The sequence below is a fragment of the Sciurus vulgaris genome, assembly GCF_902686455.1.
Source record: "Sciurus vulgaris genome assembly, chromosome: 17".
Classification (NCBI taxonomy): Eukaryota; Metazoa; Chordata; class Mammalia; order Rodentia; family Sciuridae; genus Sciurus; species Sciurus vulgaris.
In genome coordinates this window covers 72,005,060-72,031,528 of record NC_136478.1, presented here as the reverse complement: position 1 = coordinate 72,031,528, position 26,469 = coordinate 72,005,060, and the positions used below count along the sequence as shown (strand labels likewise).

The 26,469-nt window shown below is 54.0% G+C and overlaps 1 protein-coding gene across 1 annotated transcript; it reads right to left on the bottom strand.

The window, feature by feature from the left end:
• Positions 1 to 9,139: 9,139 nt before the first annotated feature.
• Positions 9,140 to 24,767, bottom strand: NLRP4 (NLR family pyrin domain containing 4; the record flags this gene model as incomplete). The annotated part of the gene is made up of 9 exons (XM_079118739.1): positions 9,140 to 9,453; positions 11,676 to 11,846; positions 12,792 to 12,962; positions 16,123 to 16,317; positions 16,844 to 17,011; positions 19,655 to 19,822; positions 20,199 to 20,360; positions 21,436 to 22,996; positions 24,488 to 24,767. The coding sequence occupies 9 exons, from the start codon at positions 24,765 to 24,767 to the stop codon at positions 9,372 to 9,374; spliced, it is 2,958 nt and encodes a 985-aa protein (XP_078974865.1). The 3' UTR covers positions 9,140 to 9,371.
• Positions 24,768 to 26,469: the final 1,702 nt, after the last annotated feature.

Sequence of the window (26,469 nt, the reverse complement as noted above, 5' to 3'; positions counted from 1 at the left end):
TTTCTCAATCAGCCCCTGATATAAGAAAAAAGCTCAAATGAGCTGAGGAGGGCCCTCAAACCCCTATCCGAGATCTGGTGAAAAATGGCCTTTAAAGTCTGTAATGCCCCAAAAAATCAGCCAAATTGGCCATGCAGGCTTATTTACAGAAAAAGGTGACACTCCAATCCCAAGCCTTAGCTGCCCTGTGGCCTGTGGCTCCAGCGAGAACTCCAAAGGGGAGCCAGCAACCCCTCCCCCAGGGCCTGCTTCAAGTGCAAAAGCGAAGGTCACTGGGCTCCATGTCCAAACCCATGGCCCCAAACCAGGCCGTGTCCCACCTGCAAACAAGCAGGACACTGGAAGAGTGACTGCCCTATGGCCAGTCCCTCCCCAGTGTCTCTACGCAGAGGTGTGGCCAGCCAGGCAATCCCTTCCCATGAGCTTTTGGGATTCGCAGAAGACTGAAGGAGCTGGACTCGAGGACCCCTATAACGCTAGCCAGGCCCAGGGTAAAGCTCCAGGCAGCAGGTAAGTCCATAATTTTCCTTGTGCACATGGGGGCCACCTATTCTGTCTTGCCTGCCCACTCTAAGCCTTTATTTCCTTCCCAGGTTTCAGTTATGGGAATTGATGGAAAACCCTCCTTCCCAAGCAGAACAGCTAAATTAGCCTGTGCCCTGGAGGGACATCCTTGTACACACTCGCTCCTAGTTATTCCCTCCTGTCCAGTCCCCCTCCTAGGAAGAGATGTTCTCCAACCCCTAGGATCCACCCTACAGCTTCTTCCCAGGCACACTGCTAGTGCTCACCTTCTTTTGCCTCTGTTTCATACATTCTCTAGCGCCCCCACACCACCTACCCTACCATTGCCCCAGACCTGGTCGACCCCAAAGTCTGGGACACTTCCAAGCCAGTCAGAGCCTCCCACCACAAGCCAGTCCTTATCCAACTGAAATCTCAAGCTAAGTTTCCTTCACATCCCCAGTTTCCAATTTCCCGTACTCACAGGGAAGGACTTAAACCCATTACAGACCAGTTGCTTACTCAGGGACTCCTTATCCCTACTGACTCCCCTTAACACCGCCATACTGCCAGTAGGTAAAACCTCAGGAACCTATCGCTTGGTCCAGGACCTCCGCCTAATTAACGAGGCAGTTATTCCCATCCACCCCGTGGTTCCTGACCCTTATACCCTTCCTCACATCCCCCCTCTACCACCCACTTCACAGTCCTGGGTCTCAAAGACGCGTTCTTTAGCTCCCCTCCACCCTGACTCCTGCTACCTCCTTGCCTTCACATGGGAGGATCCCACATCCTTTAGCTCTCAACAGCTGACATGGACAGTTTTACTCCAAGGCTTCCGGGACAGTCCTCACCTTTTTGGGCAAGTCTTAGCTCAGGATTTATCTACTTAGGATTTGGAAAGTAGCACACTCCTACAATATATGGATGGCCTCTTCCTATGCAGCCCGTCCCTCAAGGCCTCCCGGAATCACACTGCCCAGCTCCTTAACTTCCTGGGGTCTCGAGGCCATCGAGTCTCTCCAGCCAAAGCCCAGCTCACCAGCCCTTCAGTCACATATTTGGACATACTCCTCACTCCTAACTCTAAGAATCTCACAACAGACAGAATCCAAGCCCTGTGTGACTTACAGCCACCAGAAATGGCAGATGACATTCTCTCCTTCCTGGGTTTAACTATTTTTTTTCCAGACACTGGGTCCCTAATTTTGCACTCCTTGCCAAACCCCTAGATCAGGCAGCAAAGGAGATTCCACATGAGTCCCTTACCTCCCCCAAGATGATAGCTAACTCTTTATACAAGCTCAGGGATGCTCTTACATCCTCCCCTGCTCTCTCTTCCCAACCCTAACCGTCCTTTCCACCTCTTCACGATGAAAAACAGGGTGTTGCCACTGGCCTCCTCGCGCAACCAACTGGACCTTCTCACGGACTGGTGGCACCTCTCCAAGCAGCTTGATTCCACGGTTCGTGGGTGGCTACCATGACTCCAAGCACTGGTGACAGCAGCTGAATTAACTAAGGAAGCTCTAAAGCTCACCCTACTTCACTAACTGTGTTTTCCACCCACCGACTGCAGGACCTCTTAAGCCATAGATCCCTTCCACTCCCCCAGGTGCTGGAGGTGCTACGTTTACCTCGTGAGGACCTCTTCAATCACCCACTTCCCTCTCCTAACCTAACCATTTTTGTAGATGGCAGTTCTGTGCTGGGTCCCGATGGATGCTGTAGAGCCACTTTACGCAGTTGTCACCACCGCCTCAGTTCTGGAAGCCAATTGCCTTTCAGAAAGGACCATTTCCCAAAAGGCCGTACTCTTTGCTCTGATTAGGGCTCTAATTCCATCCAAAGGTAAACAGGTCAACATCTACACAGATTTCAAATATGCCTTCCTGATTGCTCACTCACATTGAGCTATATGGAAGGAGTGTGAATTTTTCACCACAAAGTGCTCACCAGATAGGAAAGAAAAACAGAAGGTTCTAAGTATGGGAATGTATTCAGTAGAAAGTAAAAGAATGTTTCTAAGGCAAAAAGTTCTTGTGTGATGGAATATATGAGGGTCAAAGTAAGTGCTAAGAAAGTTTGTGTAAGTAAAGGGCAAATTTCAACAAGTTTGCATATAACTAAGTTGGTTACAGGTACGTGAGACAGGCTGTGGCCTGGTGCCTGGGAGTGTTCCTGTGCAGGGGCACAAGATGCCTGGCTGCTGTAGCAGTGCCCTCTCTGGGGAAGCTCTGTGCAGGAGTCCTATCAGCTCTGACATTCATCTCAGGCACACAGCTCTCAGGCAGGAAGGAAGTATTTTGCTAGATAACTAGTGTTTCCTCAGCTTCTTTCTCTGGTTCCTACCTGCCTTACAGTAACTTTGGACAGTGGACTTCCATGAAAGCAACACAGAGCTGCTAACATTGCACTTTGCAGCTGTGAAAAGTTGCATAGATGTCCTAGTCTCTGTGACTTTCCTGAAAACAAAGAATAATGCTTACGTAATCTTTAACCTGATAATAAGACATATATAAAGATCGCTAATGTAACTCTTTAGAACTGCATTTCCATCAGAGAACAGAGCTCCATCTGATCTCTGCTTAATCTTCAAAATCTGTGTTTTGTGAAGAACCCCGCCTTATCTGAAATAAGGCTCTGCCTCACCTGGCCGCATGTTAGAATGGCTCCAAAATAAGCCAGACTTTAACTCATTGAAAGTTGTGTTCAAAAGTTTGATGTTTGCTGTAAAGATTACTGTGATCTCAAACTGGAGATATAATGAATAACTCAGCCAAAATTCAGGATACCTATTGCACAAACTGAATGTTTTACTGTTGGTGATTCCATTTTGTATTTTCCTTGTAAACTCTGTTGCCTGATTAATTTTTACAGAAGTACTGCTTCAAGAGCAAACGCTGTAAATTAACTTCAAATAGTAAGGCATCACCGATAGGACAGATAATGTAAACCCCAATAGATAAAAGGGGGTAAATAACTATAAAGTCATAGACATTGAAGTTAAAGCCCAGCACTCTTACTTTATGACTGGTGAGACTAACTTGCTGGATGGTTAAGATCAGATTTAGAAATTGAGATTAAATATAGAGGCCAAGAAAATTCAGTAATAGGCCAATTTGACCAACTTAATCTTAGACACCTAACAAAACAGTTAAAACCTAAATATAGCCATTCTTTGGCATTTAAGAGAAACAATAGTTAAATGCAACCTAAGATGTACACTTGTGTTAACCTCCCTAAAATAAATAAAGACTGGAAGCTACAAAAGAGAAATTCTTAGGCAGATGTACCTGCTAACTATCAAGAGAAACTGCCAGAATCAGGAGTTTTTAGTCAGTTTAAGGCCTACAGATCGTCCTAAGCTACATAGGTATGCTTAATCTATGCTTGCTAGTATGATTATCTAGCCCTAAGTCACAGGAATATAGAGATCTCTACTAAACGCAGGTTACACCAACAAGAGGACTTAATTATGCAGTCACTGCCAACCAAAAGCTAGAACAGCAGCTCCAGAAGGCAGTGCAGGCATCTGCTGCCCCCCGACATCCCTGCAAAGATGAATAACATTTACTGCTCAAGTTTCCTTGCAGAACTGTCCAGCCCTGGATCTGACAAAGGGGGAACATGCCTGTTCCTAAGAGAAGAATGTTGTTGCTGCATCAATGAAACCCGTCTGATGGAAAAGCAACGTCGAAACTCTCAGACATCTAAATGAAAGGCTGAAGCAAGAAGAATCGAATGACCCCTGGCCAGGATGGCTGAACTCCACTCTTGCCACCTGGCTGACCCCTATCCTGACTCCCCTATTTGTGATAGGATTTCTGCTAGTGATTGCTCCCTGTCTTCTCAGGTTTGCCCGGAACCACATGAGTGAGGTTGCCAGGGTGACCTACAACCAGATGCTCCTACACTCTTAGAGCCACCTCCCCACCGACCTAGAACCCGAACCTTTTTCTCCCCACGATGCCCCCTAACATGCAGGAAGTAGCCAGATGGACTCCGGCGCCCTATATCACCAAAAAGGTCGGGATGTTAGGTCGGAAATTAGGCGACTGTAGGGGGCACAGCTGAGCAGCCAGAACAAAGACCAGCCCGCCAAAGGTGACCAGAAAGTTCGCAGCAAGGTGGATGGGAAGTTCCACTGACCCCTTGCACCCACCTGTCACTCAACAGGACCCCCTCCCAACCTAGTCTATAAAAACCCTGGGCAGCCTGGGCCACTTGCGATTTTCTCCAGGTCCCTATTCCCCCCGGGGGTCTAGGAATTTTGCCCAAGAGCCAAATTCCAATAAAGCTTACTTTGGCCACTTTCTGTCCCATTTTATTTGGCTGCTAACTGTGCCCGCCAAGACCCGCTGAGCTTACATTTGGTCCCGCTGCCGAGCCTGCCTGAGCTTACAATTAGAGTTGTCATTTTGCATTGTGAAACACATCATGCTAAGTAACTGGTGATGGGTGCGGAGGTCAGAGATGGGGCGTTCCCATGGAGAAGCATTTCCTACATAACGTGGACTCCATTTAGTCATTGCCCACATAGCCTGGCCTGCAGCATTTGCATGGAGCCAAATCTGTCAGTCTGTCACACATTTCAGTATTTTCTCAACATGTAGAAGCTCCTTGTAAATTAGGCATAGAGACACAGTTCCCAGCTTGTCGTGTCCTTTTGCTTTGCCTAATGTATTTCAAAAAATGCAAATGCTTTTAAAAACCTTTACAATTTATCTTTTCTCTAATTGCTTCTGAACTTTGGTCTGATCTTAGTGAAGGACGTTTCCGCCAGTGCCTGCTGGTGGAGACACTAAGCTGTTTTCTTCTAGTGCCTCTGTGGTGTATTACTCCTTTGTGCATTCGGGTCTCTGACCCACTTGGAAATCATCCTGTGGGGTGGTGTGAGAGACAGACCTGTGGGGCTCCACTTACCAAGAACCCCTTTCCTCACCCGGCAGAGTCGCCGTGTTTGTGGGACTCGCGTGGGATTGAATCCTGAGTTCCCAGTCTGTGCGCTGGTTCAGTCTGCGCATCTGTCAGTACTGTTGTAAGGATGAGGCTTTATGGTGGACCTTGATGTCTGGCGGGGTTTTCCTCTTCCTTCCTCCTCTTTTCCAGGATTATCCTGGATATTCGTGTTTATTTGTCAAGTTGCCTTTCGTAACCTGCGGCTCCAGCTCCAGGGTTTGTGCTGGAGAGAGGCGACCCACCTTGTGCCAGTCTTCCACACGGGGATGGGGGCGTCTTTCCTTAAGGGTTAAGTCTACTTTGGGGTCTTTCGAGAATATACTTCAGGGTTTTTCTCATTTAAGCTTTGGTTATTGTTAAACTTAAAAGTAGGCATTTTCCTGTTTTGATTCCCCTGTAGTAAGGGGGTCTTTTCCGTTGCTGGTTCTCGTTTCCGTTTGATTTTGAAGTCTGCTGATTTTCACATGCTTATTTGGTCAGCTGCTGTTTGTCACCAGGTCTCTCATCGCCAGTAGGGGCTTGTCTATGGGTTCGGGTTTTCCAGACCTGTAATCAAGTCATCTGTAATCACAGCTTTACCTGTCCCTTTTGTTCCTACGCCTTTCTCTGATGGCCTTCTAATCGTCGATTTAAAGCCATTACTTAAACATGAACTCCCGGCCAACGCTGCTAACGCCACCTGCTGCCTCCTGTGGGGCGCGGGGCGGGCTGTGCGTTGGCGGCTGAAGCCCGCGTCTGTGATGGGCGGCGTCACTGGCGTCCGCAGACGTGGTGGCTCTCAGTGGCCTGCCCGTCCGGGCCTGCGCTCTTCCGCGCCGCCTGCCTGGGCTGCGACAGCTGCCGGCTCCTGGGCCAGGGTTCCGCAGGGCCCCTCCCTCCGGGGCTCTTGCGCTGCTGTGCTAGGGTCCCCTGGGGGCCTCAGCCCTGCTCGGCTCTGGGGGACATGCCTCAAGCCCACCGAGACCCTTTCCTGACCCTTGCTTGCTGTGTGGCCTTCACGCCCCGGGCCCCATCCCCCGCAGCTTAAGGAGCTGGACACCAGGGAGCGTTGCTCCTGGCCGTCTCTGCTCCCCGTGGACGGGTGAGCCCATCTACCTGCTGACAGGTAACTCGAGCCACAGGGGAAGGTGGTGTCGAGGCTGCTGGGCTGCCCAGGGCAGGGGGCCGAGTCTCTGGGGGTGGGGTAGCTGCCTTTGTCGCCGTCACCCGGAGACAGCGTTTCCTTCCAGGTCTCCTTAGTGCCCTGCTTTCTGCCTACGCTGCTGTCCCCGAGCTTCCCTGCATTTTCTTACAGTGGCTTCTTAGCTTTGGGCCTCACCTCTGTGTCTTCCGGCCACACGGAGCCATTTCCTACGCGGGGCGGGCGGAGGCCCTCCTGTCCTTTCCCGGCCCCGCCCCACTCCGCGCCCAACCTCTGAGACCTGGGTGTGCGTCTGCACCGCGGCTCGGGCCTCTCCTGCTCCCTGAGCACCAGCACCTCAGCTGCCACCGCCTTGCAGGGGTCTGCAGCCGGGTATCCGGCTGCCGCGGCGTTTCCGCTCAGGACGGCTGCAGCTCTTCTCTGGACCCATGTGAATCAGAGGATTGTTTTTCTATTTCTATGAAGCATGCCATTGGAATACTAGCAGCAATATGTGTTGGCGAGGATGTGGGGAGAAAGGCACACTCATACATTGCTGGTGGGGCTGCAAATTAGTGCAGCCACTCTGGAAAGCAGTGTGGAGATTCCTCAGAAAGCTTGGAATGGACCCACCATTTGACCCAGCTATCCCACTCCTTGGCCTATACCCAAAGGACTTAAAATCAGCATACTACAGAGATACAGCCACATCAATGTTCATAGCTGCTCAATTCACAAAAGCCAGACTGTGGAACCAACCTAGATGGCCTTCAATTGATGAATGGATAAAGAAACTGATTATATATATATATATATATATATATATATATATATACACATACATACACACACAATGGAATATTACTCAGCCATAAAAAATAATAAAGTTATGGCATTTGCAGGCAAATGGATGAAATTGGAGAATATCATGCTAAGTGAGATAAGTCAATCTCAAAAAACTAAAGGACGAATGATCTTGCTGATAAGTGGATGATGACACATAATGGGGGGTGGGGGGCAAGAATGGAGGAAGGAGGGACTGTATAGAGAGATAAGAGGGGTGGGAGGGGTGGGGGGAAAGAAAAAAATAACAGAATGAATCGAAAACTATTTACCCTAGGTAAATGTATGATTACAAAAACAGTACGCCTCTACTTCACGTACAGAGAAACAAGATGTAGTCCATTTGTTTACAATAAAAATGAATTTTTAAAAATGCCATTGGAATTTGATAGGATTGCTATTTTTTGAATAAATAAAATACACTGTTATTCATTTTTTCTTTCCTTTTAAAATTTTATTGTGCAGAGTTCTGGTTGGAGACCTAGAGTGGAATTCCAGGAGTAATAGAAGAGACTTGCTGGGGAAGAGCCGCCCAGGCTGGCATCACCCCAGCTCCTGAGCATGGCACCCATCACCTGTGCCTGTTAAGCTGACTTCCTCAACAACCTCAGGCCTTGTAGGAGTTAAATAACGTACAATGCCCTGCGTGTGGCGGGCACCTGTGGACGCAGCTCCCACGGTGACCGTCTCCACCACTCCATCCTCTTGGGCTCTGCTGCTGGGAGGGTGGACTTTGGAAGCTCAGAACCTCCTTGGTCAGCACTGTCCTCCCACTTTCCTGCTGACCTTCACCGGGGGAAGAGCCTGTGGGGCAGACGCGTCACTGGGCCCCGGGTAGAATGAGCGCTCTGTGAACAGTTAAGGAGCCGGGAGAACGTGGTCCTAGTGGCTCGGCTGCTTTCACATCCTGTCACCTGTCACCCTGGTGAGCCTTGCTGTTCTCCACTTAGGTGGAGATTCTACCAGTTTCCTGATCCTTTCGTGATCTTCGGCCCGTGCCCTCTTTGTGGTCCAATACACAAAACATGAAATTCAGCATTTCTCTGGTACTAGGGATTGAACCCAGGGGTGCTTTAACACTAGCTACGTCCCTTTTGAGACAGGGCCTTGCCAAGTGGCCGAGGCTGGCCTCAAGCTCATGTCCTCCTGCCTCAGCTTCCCGAGCTGCTGGGATCACAGGTGTGCCCCACCGAACCTCACCATTTTAAAGCGCAGCTCTGTGGCTCGCGGGGCAGGCTTACAGTGAGGACAGCCGGCAGAAGGTACACGTCCTGTGTACCGAAAGCTCGGAGCTGCCGCTGATGGGCACAGCCGAGCCCGTGCAGGTGTGGGAAGACTGTCCAGTCTCTTACGGGGTTGCCTGGGGGGCTCGGGGACAGAGGAACAGCACAGGCTTGGTCTGCCTCTACCTGTAGTGTTAGTAGCAGGAGTGGGCCATCGTAGAAATGTGTTTTTCTAAAGGCCTTTGTCAGGAGAGAAGGAAAGCCTGTGAGACCCCTAGGAGGACTATCAGAAAGCAGGGCGGCCAGCTGGCCCAGCCTCTCCAGGGCCTCAGCCTGCCCAGCGTCCTCCCAAGCCAACCTGGAGGCGGCCCGTCTCCCGCCACCTCCGCTCACTCGGCGGCCCGTCTCCCGTCTCCTCCGCTCACTCGGCGGCCCGTCCCGTTCCATCTCTGGATTGTCCCAAGTGTGTTAAGGTATGACACTTTATTGGGTGTTTTTACCCCGTCTCCAGTGACATTTTAAAGTTGAGGGGGAGGGTCTGTCAGCGTTTCTCCAAGGTCACAGAACCATTAAAAACCATACCCTGCAGAACACATCAAGGGGGAGAAGACGCAGCCCCCAGAGCCCCGCAGGTGTGCAGTGCGCCAGGCCCTTTGTCCCCGCGGGCGTCCACAAGAGTCGAGGAAGATGGCGGCCTCGTCCCTGCTGCTGCTGCTGCGTCAGTCCCCCACGAAGATCGAGACCACGCCGGAAGAACCGTCCTTGTTTACCACAGATATCCATGGAGAGTCGCCGCTCATTCTGCAAAAGAGCAGAGCCCCGCGTCAGTCACACTTCTAAGATCTTACCTTTCCCCGTTAATTTCCCCACGACGCGCCTCGGAGTCCCTGGCCATGCTCCAAGGGACAGACGTCCCACAAGGAGCAGAGGTGGGCAGGCGAGTGCTCGACACCTGGACTCCATCCCACAAGGCCCCAGTTGTTGCTTTGCCAATTTGTGGTGTCAGTTCTCCAACTGGACCTCCGCCAATTAGGCTGCCAGTTAGACCCCACTGACCAGAGCTGCTGTTAGAAGCTCCAGGTCCACATGCACACGCGCACACACACTGGGGTTGGGGCTGGAAGCTGGAGGGAGATAGGAAGAAAGCTGGGAGCTGCTTTTTAAAAGAAAAAAAAACAAACGGGAATAATTCTCATGCTTGGGGCGTCCCCTGGGTCCTCTGCCACATCCCGTTTCGTTTTCAGAGCTGGCCCGGGGGAGACCACACCCCCCAACTGCCGAGGAAGGTGCTGAACCTCATCAGTGCCGAGGATGTGGCCAGAGAGGGCACAGGCAGGACACCCGGTCCAGCGACTGGGCTGGAGCCCCCACCTGCCCCCTGCGACCCACCGGCTCGGATGGATGGCTCAGGGCCGCAGTGCCCCACCTGTGCTGCCCGAGACGTGTTAGGGGCAGCTCCTGTGGCACGAACCGCGTCCCCATGCGCTGTCCCCTCCCGCACTTCCTGGTAAGCTGCTCCAGGGAGCAGGCTCTTTAGTCCCACCATACTCACGTTCCTGGATGCAAACCCTCACAAGCCCTCGTCAGCCAGTTACTGCCACTTGGCAGACAGAGGACTCGTGACTGGACAGGACAAAAGCCCTACACAGGGCTGCAGAGCTGGACACACGGAGCCGGAACTGAGATACAGACCCTGAAACTTAGGGACACACAGGCAGGTGTGTCCACCCGTCTGCATGGGCCCGGCCTGGTCAGCTAGTCAGGAGGGGAAGCAGCAGGCCCAGCACCAGCAGTGCCCGCAGACAAGGACAGACCCATGGAGCAACCGCGTCTTCACCGGGGAGCAGCGAGCACTGCTGTGTGGGCGTTGCAGAGTCTGAGCCCCACAGGTCCCTCCCGGAAGCCAGTGGCCAAGAGCTGTCTGGATTGCCTTGGTCACGTGGGTTTGAGAAGACCGATATGTAAATGTGACCTTGTGACCGTTTCATAATATGCATTAGTTATAAAGTATATATAGCACAATATAAAAATACATATTTATAACTCAGTCAGTCTAAGTTACATGTTTATACAGCTTAAATACAAGTTAGAGGTTTATCAAGTTCTATCTCCAAATACTGAGTTCTGTTTATACACATTCTTCTGCTTGTGATGGGACTGCATCCTGATCAACCCAGGTGTTGCGGTTTGGATGAGAGGCGTCCCCCCAAAGCTCACGCTAGACAATGCGGGGTTCAGAGAGGCGAGTGGGTCGTGAGAGCCTCAGCCCAGTCAGTGAGGGAATCCCCTGGTGGGGATTAACTGGGTGGTAACCGAGGCAGGGGGGTCGTGCCTTAGGGGTAGACATTTGTATCTGGCGAGTGGACTCTGCTTCCTGATCACCATGTGAGCTGCTTCCCTCTGCCACTCTCTTCCCCCATGACGTCCTGCCTCACCTCAAGCCCCGAGGAAGGGAGCCTGCTGTCTATGGACTGAGCCCTCTGAAACTGTGAGTCCCCAAATAAACCTTTCCTCCTCTACGACTGTCCTGGTCGGGTCTTTTAGTCACAGCAGCAGGAAAGCCGACTAAGACACCATGGCAAGTTGAAAGTACCATGAGACCAGCGTACACTCAGCAGCCCGACCTGCTGACCCTCACGGCTCCACCCACCTCACCTGCGGCTGGGCTGTCAGCCGGCTCGAGGCCTTCCTATAAGGACTGAACCGCTCTCGCGCTACTGAACTCTGCACCCGGTGAAAGCTGTAGGGGTGCATTTATACCACCACGAAGCCAAAAATATCGTAGGTTAATCCCTGTCTGCATAAGTGTGTCATATTCACAAGTGTCACGTGCATCGTGGTCTGTCAGCGTGCCAATTACCCCTTTATTGGGCACCTACCTTCACCAGCTGCTGGGCAAGGGCTTTGAACGCGACCCTTGCTCCTGTGACTCCCCAGGGCAGGGATCTCGCCTGCATTTTGGATGCAGTGAGGCTGTGCAGAGCAGCTGCACAGAGTAGCCCCACAGAGCAGATGCAGCTCACCTGAGTGTCCGGAGGGAACACCCGGGGTGCCTCCCGGCTGCGCACAGCAGCATCACACCACTGGGGCCGAGGACGTTGCCTCTGAGGTCCAGCACATGCAGAGTCTGACTGCTGGCGATGGCTGAAGCCACGTACTGACAGCAGGCTCCAGTCAATTGGCATGAGTCCAGGCTGCAACAGAGGAGTGGTCCTCAGGGCAGGGTCCAGCCAGACTGCCCAGGCTCGCCCCAGTCTCTGGGCATCCTTGCTCCTCCACTGGAGTCCACTCCCCAGCCCTTGGACTGGGGCTGACCGGGAACCTCACTTTGACTAATACGGCACCATGGAAGCCAGGTTCCAGAGTTCTGGGCCTGCACCTTGGGTGCCTAGGAGGTTTCTTTGCTTTTTGTGTGGATTATTAAACACAGGGGTACTCTACCACCCAGTGAAGTTGCCAATGCTGGCCTTGAACTTGTGAGCCTCCTGCCTCAGCCTCCTACCACACCAGCCTGGTAACTTCTTGATCCCTTGGAACACCCAAGGTGCCGCTAAAGGCTGCATTGTGTCCCCTCCAAGGCCACATGTTGAAGTCCCAAGCCCCAGCTCTGAGCGCACTTGGAGGAAGTCTTCACAGAGGCACTTAAGGCGGCCCCCACCTGGTATAACTGGCATGCCTGTAAGAACAGGAAGATCAGGTGCACACTTGCAGAGGAAAGACTGCAGACGGGGAGGAGACGGCACCTGTGAGCCGAGGAGCCAGGCCTGGAGCAGTCCTCCCGGCAGGTGCTGAGAGGGAACCCACCCCAGTACCCCCTGAGCTTGGGCTTCCAGCCTCTAGAACCCAGATGTGCACCCAGGGTGGCCGCGTCTCTCGGTCTGTGGCACTTTGCTGTGTCAAATGCCAGACTGACGGGTGAGACATGGGCCCTCACCTGTCATCCCAGCTGCCAGTCAGCCAGGCTGCCCACCCACCCATGGGAGCCTAGCCGAAGCCCCCGGGCCAGCTGTCAGCAGCAGCACGCTTGCAGCCTGCTGTGGTGGGGTGGCCATAGCCGCCAGCCGCGGTTGCTGGACGGCGTCCTCCCTGTCCCTTAGTCTTCTGCCACCCGGGACGTGCCGAGGCCTGCCAGCACCCACCTGAGGTTGCTCAGGCAGCACTGGGGGTGTGGCAGGGCTCTGCTCAGCAGCGCCGCGCCGGCATCTCTTATGTAGTTGCCCCCGAGCTCCAGGCTTCTCAGATTCGGGTTGCTGGTGAGAACGGAGGCCAGGTCTGGACAGCCCCTGGGCGTGATGGAGCAGCTGCGCAGGCTGCAAGGCAAGGCGACACCGAGGACGCCCACCGTGAGGTTCGATTTTCCAAGAATTATAGTGAATGTGCGTTTTAATTATGGCTCTCTACTTTAGGGAGATTTTTGTTTTTAACCTGACAGTGTAGACAGTTACCCTCACCGACCCTTTTATAAAGGTCTCTCTGGTGCTGGGGGTGGAGCCCAGGGCCCGCAGGTGCTCAGCCCGCTAGCCTGAACCTTCCAACGCTAAGGAGCTGGACATGCGCAGGGTGGACCCTGCTGCTCACTCTCAGTTTGGATTCGCTGGCTCCGCTCTGCTTAGTGCTCTCGCATTTCACGGAGGGAACCAGACTGCAGTTGGCATTCCTCACATTCTCCTTGCTGGTCTCTGGAATCAAGATCACGGTGTCCTCCAAAGTCGGTGTGGGGGGCAGGAGATGAATGGAGGACCTCTGGATTGGGTGGGGGAGTGGGAAGATGGGGAAGGAGATGGACACCATTACCCCAGGTATGATGGCACAAACCCAGGACTACATGTGCAACCAGAGGAAGGAACAGCTGTGCTCCGTTTGGGCAAGGAATCGAAGTACATTCTGCCATGATGTTAACTAATGAGAATACAACTTAAAAAGACTAGGAATGTAGCTCAGAGGTAAAGTACACCTAAATTCAATCCCTAGTATTGCAATTAAATCAATTGCAAAAAGTCCTTTTGTAAATGAAGGAATAAAACTACCTTCTATTCTGAGCAAAAAAAAAAAAAAAAAAAAAAGAAAAAGTCAGTGTGGGGGTGGGCGTCTCTTCTCTTTCTGGTCTTGAAGTCACTGTGAGAGGAGAGAACTGGTCTGCTGTGGGCGTCTGGCGAGGCTCGCTGGTGCAGGCCTCCTAGCCTGGGTTCTGCAGGGCCAGATTTGGTGGCCTCCCTGTGTCAATGGTTTGGAAATGTTCATGATTTTCTAAGTTACACTACTCCGGAAGCTCACCAAGTTGGGAAGAGCCTTTCAGGTTGTGTTAAGGGCTTCCACCACCTCGTCTCAGGATGCCCACGGCAGCTGTAGCAGCTCTTCCCCTCAGGGTGGACCTGCATGCTCTCCAAGACTACAGGCGTCCCCGAGCATAGGGCTCAGGTGCGTCTGTAGGAGAGCAGCCGGAGCGTGGAAGATGTAATGAATCTCGGGACAGAACTGTGAAGTGCCTCAGTCCTTTCTGATGTTGATTACACACTGGAGTGATGAGACTCCATATATGATTAAGTACAGTGTATTGTTATTGTTTGGTACTGGGACTGAACCCAGAGGTGCTGAACCACTGAGCCACATCCTCAGCCCTTTTCATTTTTTATTTAGAGACAGGGTCTGAGTTGCTGAGGCTGGCTTTGAATTTGTGATCCTCCTGCCTCCTAAGCTGCTGGGATTACAGGAGTGTCAGTCTGTGTATTGAATAGAATTCCATGCCCAATTTCATCTGTGTATGCTATTAGAACATGTAAACCATGCAGGGCTTATACTATATTCTACCATATAATGTTGATACAAATTATTTGTTACTCTTTGCCAAGAGCCACTTGTATCTTTGGGGCCTTTTCAGCTGTTTTTGCCATCTGTTTCATTCACTTCTGTCTTTGTTTCCTTCCATCTTTGGGGGTTTATTTTGCTATTAAGAAAACTGAGGGCTGGGGATATAGCTCAGTTGGAAGAGTGCTTGCCTCCCAAGCACAAGGTCCTGGGTTCAATCCCCAGCACCACAAAAAAAAAAAAAAAAAAAAAAAAAAAAAAAAAAAAAAAAAAAAAAAAAAAAAAAAATCTTTGAGGGGCTGGGACTGTAGGTCAGCAGTAGAGCGCTTGCCTAGCATGTGTGAGGCACTGGGTTCCGTCCTCAGCATCACATTAAAGTAAAGGCATTGTGTCCGTCTACAACTAAGAAAAGAATTAAAAACAAAGAACTTTGAACTGGGTGCAGTGGTGTTCGCCTGTAATCCTAGAGGCTTGGGAGACTAAGGAGGATTCTAAGTCTCAGCGACTTAGGGAGACCCTGTCTCAAGATTTAAAAAAAAATTTAAAAAAGGACTGGGGATTCAGCGCAGCGGTAAAGCGCCCCTGGGTTCAACCCCCAGTACTTCTCGGATAACTGTCATCTTTAGTTTCACTCATTTAAATTAGTTCTGACCTACTGCTCAACCATTAATACTACAATCTCTACATGTTCCAGGATCTGATTCTATTTATGCCTTCCCTACACCTCAGAGTGTAAGTGTGTTTTTGGCTTAAGCAGTACACGTGATTGTTTTACAGAGAGCCTGATTGCTCAGAGTCTGAGGCTCACCTGCTTTGTCCTGCTCACTATTCCTTACTTCCTTGGCGCTTAGGTTTTTTGACTGGTGGTATTGACCTTGGAAGGTCATTTTAGATCACATCAAGGTCAGGGCTCACATCTTCCATCTGCCACTGCAGAGGATTGCTTGGAGGCTTTTTCCAGGGGTATAGACGTTGCTAGTTTGAGGTTATTGTTTTTTTAATTCAGTCTAAAGGATTTTTGGACAACCTCAAGTGATCTACACTGAGCTCACTACTTAGGTTTATCACTGTTCAGCCTCTAGACGCTTTGATCTTTAGAATATTCTGACATTTACCCCACCATCGCGGTCAGGAAGTCGCATCTTACACTCTTCCACGATGTGATTTAACACCTGCAGCAAGGACTGCGGGATGCACGCTCAGATTTCCTAACGGATCAGGTAACATCAGGTCCCTAAATCCCCGAGCCTGGATGTCTCAGGGAGACACGTGATGGCCATGTGCTGACCCTTCCGCTTCCCCGAACTTTCGGAAAGCTCCCTCTCTATCAGCCTGGATTCTCACACGGAATCTGGGCCCCCAGCTCCACGTTTTCCCCGGATGGTGGACTGTTCTCCCTCCCGGTGAAATGCGCATGCTCATCAACAGCACCCACGCCAATCATCTCTGCCGGCCGAAGCTCCGCCCAGCACACCGCCCCTCCCGCAGGCCAGGTCCCTGCTCGCCTGAATGACCTCACGACACACTGAATCTGGGCGTTCACAGGAACATCTCTACCAGAACCTGAGCAGAGTAGCTTCCAGCCTCCCCGAGAAAGGCACAGACGTGTCCTTCCCGAGGCTGGTGCCTTCTCGGCTGGCCTCCAGGTCGCCACCCCAGACCTACCGCAGTGACTGCAGGCTGCAGGTGGGCTGTCGCAGGGCCTCGCAGAGCACAGCCAGCCCTTCGTCCTTCAGGGCATTGCCGCTGAGGTCCAGGAGGCTCAGGTGTGTGTTCCTCAGAAGAGCCTCAGAGAAGTGCTGCGCACAGTGCTCCGTGAGCTGGCAGTTAGCCAACCTGGGGGAGGGTGGCAGGGAGAGGCTGGGGCGTGAGGATCGCCGCTGGCCTGCTGGTCTGCGTGCTCCCCGATCTTGTATACCAACTCCAGGGGACCACACCTCCCCTTGCATTTCTCCTTACTCATGTGATAGAGGCAGGAGAAAACAAAACCGACCCTGTCATTCCCAAGAAAGACCGCGGCTGAGATAGCACAGCTCATTCCAGGAACACCTGGATTTTAGTTCTGATTCTGTATCTCTTACTGTCCTTGGACAAGACTTGTGCCTTCTGAGACCATTCCCTGGTGGATTGGCGCAGTGCGTGGGTTATGGCAGGGATAACATTCTCCACCTCTCCGATTCTCTTTAAGATCCCAACAGGTTCTTGGCCTCTTAAGAACCCACTTTTAAGTCGGGGAATCAACAAGGTACAGATAAGGGCTGGAGGCCAGCCAGGCACAGGTGGCCCCAGAGAATAAAATTGCCAACATTCACACAAAGTTTTATCTAGAATCCAGGGTTTCAGCTTCTGTTGGAAGGAAGCTGCCTGCCCACCCCAGTCCACTTACACCAAGTGCTGCAGGGTGCAGTCCGGGTGGCCCAAGGCCTCGCAGAGCGCGGGCATGCCCTCCTCCAGCTCATTTCCTGATAGGTCCAGGACCTTCAGCTTATTGTTTCTCAGCAGCACGAAGGACAAGACCCGGCAGCCTTCCGATGAGAAGCTGGAGTTCCTCAGCCTGTGGGAGGGGAGCACCGCCCTGCTGGCTTCCCTGCCCCACTGGCTCCTGGTGCCAGTCCTGCGAGGGCCTGCCCTCCAGAGCCCCTCCTGACCCGTCAACCCCTGCTGCACAGTGAGGCGCAGACCATCTCGTCTGTGCTTAACCACCTAAGTCACTTCCCTGCCCTTTCCACCTGCATTGCCCCTCCTGCCCCAAGCCTGTGCCCCCAACCACACCAGGCCGTCTTCCTCAAGGTCTGCAAGTCACTGTCCCAAGCACATCCCACTTCCAACTCCCAGCCCCACTGGGGGCCTGGTGTTGCTCATGGAGAGCAACAGCTCCCTCCCTGGGTGAGGTGAGGCTCCTCAAAGAGCATTTCTGGGGAAGTGCTGGGGGGGGTCTCCCAGGGCTCATGGTTGGCAGCCCGAGGTGGTCGGTCTGCCAGTAGTTGTGGCTTCCTCCCATCTCAGTGGCTGTACCTCTGGTGCGGGCATGCATGTGCCCACACACATGCAAACTAAGCCCCCAGATGACAGAATGAAGTTATCAATCACAGCATTTGTTGATAAAGGCAGATATCATTAGCAAGTCTCCCATCCACAGCCCTAACATTTCTCCCAGGGTGATTCTGCAGCAGCTCACGGGTCTGAAGTTGTCTGCAGCTTTAAGATATTTTCAAGAAGCAAATGTAGAACTTGGCCCACTTCATACCATACTCCCAAATTAATTTGACGTGGGTCATACACTTAAATGTACAGGTCCAGGCAACAGGGCTGGGTCATAGCTCTGTGGCAGAGTACTTGCCTAGTGCGTCAGCCACTGGGTTTGATTCTCAGCACTGCATAAAAAGGTACGTCAACAACCATAATTTTTAAAAAGTCCAAATAATGAAAGCTTTAAGAAAACACAGGGCTGGGGAGATAGCTCAGTTGGTAGAGTGCTTGCCTCACAAGCTCAAGGCCCTGGGTTCAATCCCTAGCACCGCCAAAAAAAAAGAAAACACAGCAGCTGATCTTTGTGACCTTGGGTTAGGCAATGGTTTCTCAGGTGTGGTGACAAAAGCTCAAGAGGCCAAAGAAAGAAGAGGTGGTTAGTAAGAAGATTGTTCAGAGTGGGAGCTGTGTGCCAATCACAGGTGCACTTCACGGAGTCTCTCGACTCAGCAAGAAAGACCACCCTCCAAGAGTGCGCTCGGGTGTGGCTGGCCCTCTCTCCAAAGGAGACAGACAGCTGAGACCGAGCAAGAACATGGCCAAAGGCTGCTTCCCGCCCGAGGGAGGGCAGGAGAGCCTGTACCAGCCAGGACGTGGAGGAGCCGTGATCCTCTACTGACAGTGAATGAGAGCCTGAAGCCACAGTGGTAAAGGAGCAAAGCCTGAAGTCACTCTGATCCACTTCCCCACCAGGGAGGAGCCTCAAAGAGCCAAAAACAGGCCTTCAAGTGAGAACAGTGCAGACCACTGTTCATAACAGCCAAAGGTGAAAGCAACCTGAACGCTCGCCAGGGGCTCAACAGGTCGAACGTGGCAGGTCCCTGCAGGGGAAAGTGGCCTGGCCACCAAGGAGTGAAGGACTGACGGCTGCAACACCTTGAGTGGATCTCGGGAGCTGTTGGCTCAGTTGAAAGCAAGCTGCTCCCGAGACATCACAGGTAGTGCAATTTAAACGAGATGTGCAGAAGAAAGAAATTCATCAACACTGAAGTGTGCAGAGGGCCCGGGGACAGAGACAAAAGGGCGGCACATGAACTCATGGGTGTGGTCTCTTCCCAGGTGGTGCAAACATTCCCAAGTTAGATAGTCGTGAGGGTCGCACACCTCTGAGCATTCACTGAGACCACTAGATTCCACTCTTTAAAAGCATGGGTTTTTTGGTCTGTGCATTGAATCTCAACAAAGCTGTTATCTGCAAATGGATCTGGGTCTTCGCACCTTGGATGGGGAGCATCCATACAGCAGGGGAAGGGCCGTCACAAGCATCCAAACATTGCTGGGCGCAGGAAGCACACTTGCAATCCCAGCAGCTCGGGAGGCCGAGTTCTTACGTGATTGGAAAAAGCTTGGAGCCTAACTTAGAGAACACAGGTGCCAGGACAGAGGCCAGGTGCTGGCCACCAACAGTCCTGAGAAAGCCCAGCCCAGACACCAGCCGCCGGCCCCATCCAGCGCCTCCTCCCCTGCCCATCAGAGGCCAGCTCTGCAGGCCTCTAACAGCTTGCTCATCTTTGAGCTCACAGTAAGGCCATACGGGATATTCCCCGGTTACTCCTTTCCACCTACAGTATCGGAGATTTGTCCCACATTTTACCCGTGGTTGTAGACCGTTCCTGTGGGATACGAGGATGTCACTACAGGTTTCCTGTCTATTGCTGGGAATTTCCATTTTTTCAGGCCCTGGGGAGTCTTGCCTTAAATGTCTGAGTGCCCCTCTCTCAGCAGACCGCGCCGGGACACCCTGAGCCCTCCTCGGGGTTGCATCGTGCACCACAGCCCGCAGCGGCCGGACGGTGGTTTTCCCAAGCACCTGTATCCATTCAGAAACCACTTCCCTACTCTGGCCTCCGTCTCCCAGGAGGTCCAGTCTGCAGCCGAGTGGCAGGGAACAGGATGGAGGTGCCCGCATGCACGCAGCCCCGTCCCCAGGAACCCCCGCGGGACTCACAGCAGCTGTTCTATGTGACACACCGGGTGGGTCAGGGTGCTGCAGAGAACCAGCTCGTCCTTGTGGGAGAGGTTGGTGCAGGTGAGGGTCAGGTTCCTCAGGTTTGGGTTACTGGTGAGCACCTCAAACAAAATCCGGATCTCGCCACTCACACAGAGGTCACTGATCCTGCGAAGCAAAGGCGACTGGTGAGTTGCACCCACTGATGCCTGCAGGCAGCAGGAAGCCTGGCTTTGGTGGCCCCTGTGCCATGACTGACCCACTGCCTGCTTCTGCGCCCCCACTGCCTGGGTGGGCTTCCCCATAGAAGGCCATGTCTGGGGACAATGGTGGTCGTCAGAACTAGAGGAAGCTACCGGTCAGGAAGGCAGAGCCCAGGGTGCCCTCAGCTCCCAAGATGCGCAGCACGGCCCCACCTCAGGAGGGGGTGGCCTCGGCATCAGCGGTGCTGGGCCGAGGGACCCTTTCTGGGTCCAGCCTCTGCTTATGCAGAGGAGCAGGGAGGCTCAGCGATCTCCACGCCGCAGGCTTATCTTCAACTCACTCGAGCGTCTGCAGGGGACATCTGGGCTGCCGCAGCTCGTAACACAGGGACATGAGCGTGCACCTGCTGAGGACGCTCTCCGACACCCGGACCAAGCGGAGGTGCTCGTTTGTGGTGAGCACAGAGCAGATCTGGTGCCACCAGAGGCTGGCGTGGCATGACCTGTGTCAGAGGAGAAAGGACAGGCTGGCCACAGCTGGTCACCTCAAGGCAGTCACAACCTCCAGCCCTGTGTCACTTTCTCGGACCCCAGGGTGAGGAACGAGGTCAGGGAGGTCAGCTCACCTCCTGTGGGTGCTTCTGGCCAGGACCCCTGGTCAGGCTGCAGGCTTTCAGGCCCCTACAACCCGAGTGACAGTGCTTCTGACAGGGCAGGGCCAGCAATGCTTCAGAGCACCCTCCATACTCAGGACCACTCCCACAGCAAGGGGACAGCCTGCCTCGGCCACTGAGGTGCTGGGGTGGACAGACCCTGCCTGGTTTCCAGTCCAGACTGTTTACAGGGCAAGATGAGGCAGGAGGCCAAAGCCAGCCTCCAGCAAGATATCCTGACCTGGAGCTTGGCCCTGGCCCCTTCCGCCGTATCATCTGGGTCAAGGATGGACTTGCCTGCCCATTTCCTCCCCTGTAGCACGACAGTAATAAGATCCACCTGGTGGTTTGTCTGAGTCACACTAAGGTTTTTAGAATAGAGCTGCACCAGTTTGCGGCTGGGAGGTCAAGGACCTGGAATGTGGTCCCACGGGAGCCCTGTGAATGGGAACCGTGCTTCAGACTGCCGCCCTCCACCCTCAGTGCACCCGTTATTGCTGCTTTGGGAACAAGACCGGTGCAGCTAAGAAAGGCCAGTCACGGCTCCTCGGGAGTCCACCTGGGCGCACGCCATTCACTGCACTGACCCAGCACACGTGCCCCATAGGTGAACGTCCTGGAAAGAGTAATAGTTACAGACGTGGGCGGGGCGGCGGCCGGGGGCGGGGCACTCGCCTTGCACGCGTTTGAGGCACTGGGCTTGATCCTCAGCACCATGTAAATACAAAGGTATTGTGTCCAACAACTAATAATTTTTAAATTAAAAGTCAACACAGTAAAATAATAAATATAAAGAGTCCAGGGCTTGGGCTGGAGGCTGCTGGACAGAAAAGACAGGGCATGAGCCCAGTTCACGTCCAGCACCTCTCAGCAAAACTCTGTGAGCACACCAAGGGTGTGGAAGGCAGGCGGCTGGGGGACTCACATGGGTTCGAGTCCTCTCTCTTCCTCGAAGACGTTGGAGACCTGGAAACAAACCTCTCTCAAGTTGGAGCAGTATTTTAGGCAGTAGGCGGAAACCGCCAGGTCAGCGTTCTCTCGGATGGGCAGGTGGACCCCACGGAGGCCGCGCATCACCTGGCTGGCAAAGGCGTCACTCTGCATCTCGAACAGACCGTAGAACAGCAGCGGGAACTCCATCTGCTGGAGAAAATCCTCCTGCTCAGTCAGGCTCCTCAGATAGCCACGGAGCTGCGGCTCCACCGCCCGGGATCTCTGGCTCCCAAACAGTGCGTCCAGCTTCTGCTGCTCACTTTCGCGCAGAAGGCCCATCAGGAAGGACCCCACAAACACCCAGCTTGATTTCTCCTTCTTCAAGAAGGTGAGCAGCAGTGCCTCTGTGCACCCCACGGCCGGGCTGGGGTGGCCGCCGGGGCTGTCCAGCAGGTAGAACATGGCAGCATAGAACTCCTGCAGGCACATGTGGATGAAGGAGTAGGCACGCACAGACTCGCTGTACTTCCGGAATACCTTGAGGTCCAGCAAGGTGGGGATGTCTGCGTCTGCTATCCCGTTCCTCCCAAGTTCTTCTTCACCGAACACCCACGTGTCGGTCCACATGCCCTCCGCAGCCAGAGAGCACAGGGCCTTCAGCTGGTCTCGGTCCTGCTGGCTCGGGCAATGGGCATCCTTGGGCGTGAACAGGTTAAAGACGTAAGAGAGGAACACAGAGGAGATCCTGCAGCAGGTGGCTGCCAGGTCCCTCCCGCGCTCCAGCTCCTGCTTCAGACAGGTGCCCACCATCCAGCAGAGCAGGGGGACCCGGCACATGGTGAAGAGCTGCTCGTTGTCCCTCACCAAGCTGAAGGCTTCCAGGGCCTGGCCCCTGTCCTCGAACAGGCAGCAGAAGTACTGCTTCCTGTGGCTCTGCTGGAAGCCTGTGAGCACCTGCATGTTTGGGTGCTCCAGTATGTTCTGCAGGCCCGGCGGGCGCTCGGGCATCACGGCGAGGAGCAGGGCCGCCTCAGGGAGAATCTTCCTCCGCAGCAGGCTGCCCAGGACGGTCTTCACTGGCCGCTCCTCCCTCCAGTCGCTGCACAGCTCCGACTCGGGCTCACTCAAGGTGCAGCACAGCTCTTCAAAGCTGTCGATGATGAACAGCAGCCTCTCTGGTTGGGCCACGATCTCTGTTATGGGGATGCAGTCAGGCCTTTCCCTGGAGATGAGCCCAACCAAGCTGGTCGCCGTCAGCTGCTTCAGCTCTCGGCAGCAGAAGTAGAAGACAAAAGAGAATCTGTCCCGATACAGTCTGCCGTCTGACCAGGCCAGCATCAGCTTCGTCAGGAGCCTCGTTTTCCCAATTCTTGGTACTCCGTGGAGGACGACTGTGTGAGGCTTCCTGGCTGCCCTTGGAGTGAAATAATCTTCAAGACTCGCACCTTCTTCCTGGGTGATTGTCTGGTCAAAGCAGCCCTGGACCTCAGTGAAGGATTCCCTGCACCACAAGCGGCTGAACTTCTCCTTTACGTGAGCTCGATACGCATGTACTGGTCAGCAAGGGCAAGAGAAAGCAGCACGTCAGTTCAGCCCTCACACCTGCTCCAACCCCACTCTCTCCTCGGGAAGCACTTTCCCAGGGGCTGCAAGCTGTGGCCACAGGCCCCTACTGGCCAGCAGCCTGCTTCTGTGGGTCACCTGTCACTGGAGTTGGGCACCCCTTCCATCAGTGTGGTGTGGAGCTGCCGCCAGCGTTCTGCAGCAGAGCTGTGTAGTGCTGACCACGCAGCTCATAGCCTAACCCACCAACCAGGCAACCCTGTAGGGAAAGGCTTGCCCGGCCTGCTGCAGATGCGTGCGCGCACGTGCGCACACCCCTATTCATTGCTACTGTGAGCAAATGGGAGAAGCCCTGTGTTGCTACCAACAGAAGACGGCTGTCGTACCCATACAGATGCCCTGTGGTTCAGGGTCATCACCTCCCGAGGGAGCCTGCTGCAGCAGATGTGACAGGTGGCCCTGGGAGTCACCCCCTACTTCACTCTGGTGAGCTTCCTTGTACTTTATGGGTCAGAATGCCAAAAATGCCCAACCAAACAAAAGCCCAACAACCAAAGCTCTACCCTCCCTAGAAGCCCTGGGGCTAAGCTTCGCTGGGTCCAGTTCTGCCATCCACGCAGGCTCTGGTGACATGGGCAGGCTGTGAAGCCGAGTGACCCCAGAGGGGAGGTGTGACAATGGTGGACATTGCAACGGAGCAGAGAGCCCAGGAACCAGGGCCAACTGCGTCTGTGACGTTGGTGGGGGGGCCTGCTGTCAGGTTACCAAGAGCCAGTCAGGAGCCCCAGATGAGAAACACGGAGGAAGCAGAAGAAGGGTGGGAGGAGGGAGACGGGCGAGATGGAGCAGGGCCGAGACCAGTGGGCGGAGCGGAGCCCTGGGAGGCAGGCAGGGAAGAACACCCGGGGCAGAAACAACGTTCAAACAGGTAGAGTCCCGAAGCGGGAGGTGAGGAAGGCTGCTGGCCACAGACGCAAGGACAGCGTGGACTCCCACGCAGGACCACGCAAAGAACCACATCCAGGCACGTCCGCCCACAGTCAGAGGAGCTGCCTCCTGCAGTGGGTCAGCACTGCACCTCGGCAGGATGCCCAGGCCAGGACCAGCCCTGCTGCCCTCCAGGCTGTGCAGCCCTGGGGTCACCACTGCCCTGCCACTCCGCCTGTGGCTTGTCGAGCTGTCCCAAGGCAGTGGCCAATGTCCTGCTTGGCCCCGGCATCTTCTGGCCATTTGGAAGCACCCTTGACCTCAGCTCACGGCCCAGCGGGCGTGACCTGCGGCTCTCAGAGCCAGGTCGCAGCCCCCGGGGGCGCTGTGTCCAGGCCATTTCTCAGCCAGGTGAGGTTTTGGTGACCAGCCCACCCACATTCATCACCACCCGGGGTCGGAGGTCGGATGAAGCGGCTCCCCCCGCCTGGGCAGCGCTCCCCGCTGCAGCTCGGCCTGCAGAGCATGCGCCCCAGGCCCCGCGGCCCACTCACTGGCGCTCTCCCTGGCGGCTTTCTCACAGAGGTCCTTCCTGTTGAGCTTGGGGAAGATGCTGAGGGCCAAGTCCCACGCTTGCTGCTCCCCGTAGCGCTCCTTCAGCAGGCCGGCGAAGCCCTGGCGCTTCACGTTCCGTATCTCTGACCCGGTAATGGGCGGGAGGCCGCGGTTCCAAGCCTCCTGCCTGATCAGCTCCTTAAACTTCACAAACTCTTTCCTCCTGAGCTCCTCCAGGTACCACATGAGGCGGAAGTCAGGAATGAACGAGGCTGCCATCTTGTCCCGGGCGGAGAGGCAGATCTGCAGACGGCACCCAGGAAGGAGGAGTGCGAGGACCTGTGGAAAAGCCAGGTGGCCTGGAGTTACCAGGGGGAGTGGGTCCTGGGCGAGGGTGGGGTGGAGTGAGCAGGGGCACCCCAGAAACCAGCCCACGCTGGCTTGGTGTCCGCATGCACCGCCTCCAGCCCGGCTCTGGTGGTGCCAGGTGGAGCCCCACAGAACCCCCAGGGTGGCACCAGAGCACACAGACGCTTCTGGCACCAGCAGCTGCCTACCAAGGATGGCGGCAGTCACAGCACGGGCAGGGTCCCTGCCAGGCCGCAGCGAAGACAGCTGGGAGGGGCTCCCTGGGGAGGATGCACGGAATCGTCCAGAAGATGGTACCACAACCCACATTCACGCGGCATCTTCAACACAGACAGGGATGATGCCACAGGGGGCAGGAGATGGGTCTCCTCAGTGAACGACGGAGGAGACGTGCCCCATAAACCCGGGCAGCTGGTCTTGGTCACGAGCACAGTGGCGAAGACCAGAGCCCAGCAGATGACGCCGTACGCCGGAGGCCCAGAGGCAAAAGGTGAGCCTGGGCGGACCTCGGGGTCTCACCTGGAGCCCAGCAAGCCCGCGAGAACGGGCGTGAGAACCGAGCGGGCGCTGCAGAGAAGACACGCAGTGACACATCTCAGGTAGCACAGTGGCTTGGCCTCACTCGTCACTGGGAGAATGAACTCTGGTCACCATGAACATGGCTCCATGAGCAGCACTGGCCATGCTGACCGCTGGGGAGAATGCCAGGCTGCAGGCCCTCTCCTGTGGTGGACTGGGGAGTGCACGGCCCCCTCAGGAGCCCGCTGGACCAGCCTCCCAGACCGTGAGAACACATCGCAGCTGCGAGGGCCCCAGCCCCGGGTCACCGTCACTGCGGCCTGAGCACACCGATAGAGAGCCCCGCTGTGGTCAGCACCCTAGTCTGTCGATGCTCCGTCAACGCTGGTTCACCACTCGGGGCAAACGTGTCCCATTAATGGGAGATGCTAAGCAGAGGGCAGCTGGGGCGCGGGACCCAGAGCCCACCATGGTGTTAACGGGAGGGAAGCTGGGCAGGGGATCCACAGACTGGACTCTCCTTGCAACTTTTCTGTGTCTAAAGTAATTCTACAGTTAATAGGAGCATAGGTGAACCAAGAGTTGATGTGTATGTATGAGTGATAGACAGGTATCAATTAGTACATTATCCCGGCACATCTGTGGAATCCTACATCCTGTGAGAGCCCTCTTTTCAAGCATAACAGAACAGTCACAGAAATCGATTATTTCGAGTTGTAAAGCATATTCTCATACAAGAAAAGGCTGAAAACAGACCATCTGACTTTCAAAATGTAACAAAAATCAGTCATCAATGAAAGTCAATGAAAGGATTCAATTATAGTGGAAAAAAATTTCATTCACCTGCGACCATTAGGCAGGATTTTCCTCCTTAATAGATTAGGCGATTTGAAAAAAATAAATCTCAACAGCAATGAAGATTTAAAAGGGGAATTACTAAGCCATCCATAGAATGGGAACAATGACACAAAGGTCACCTTCAGGGGCTCCTACCTCAGGGCTTTTGTCAGTTTTTAATAAAAACCTACTTTTTAGTGAAATCTTGAGTCACAGGCACAAGTATGAATCCTGAGGACCCCAAGAAACAGGCCCG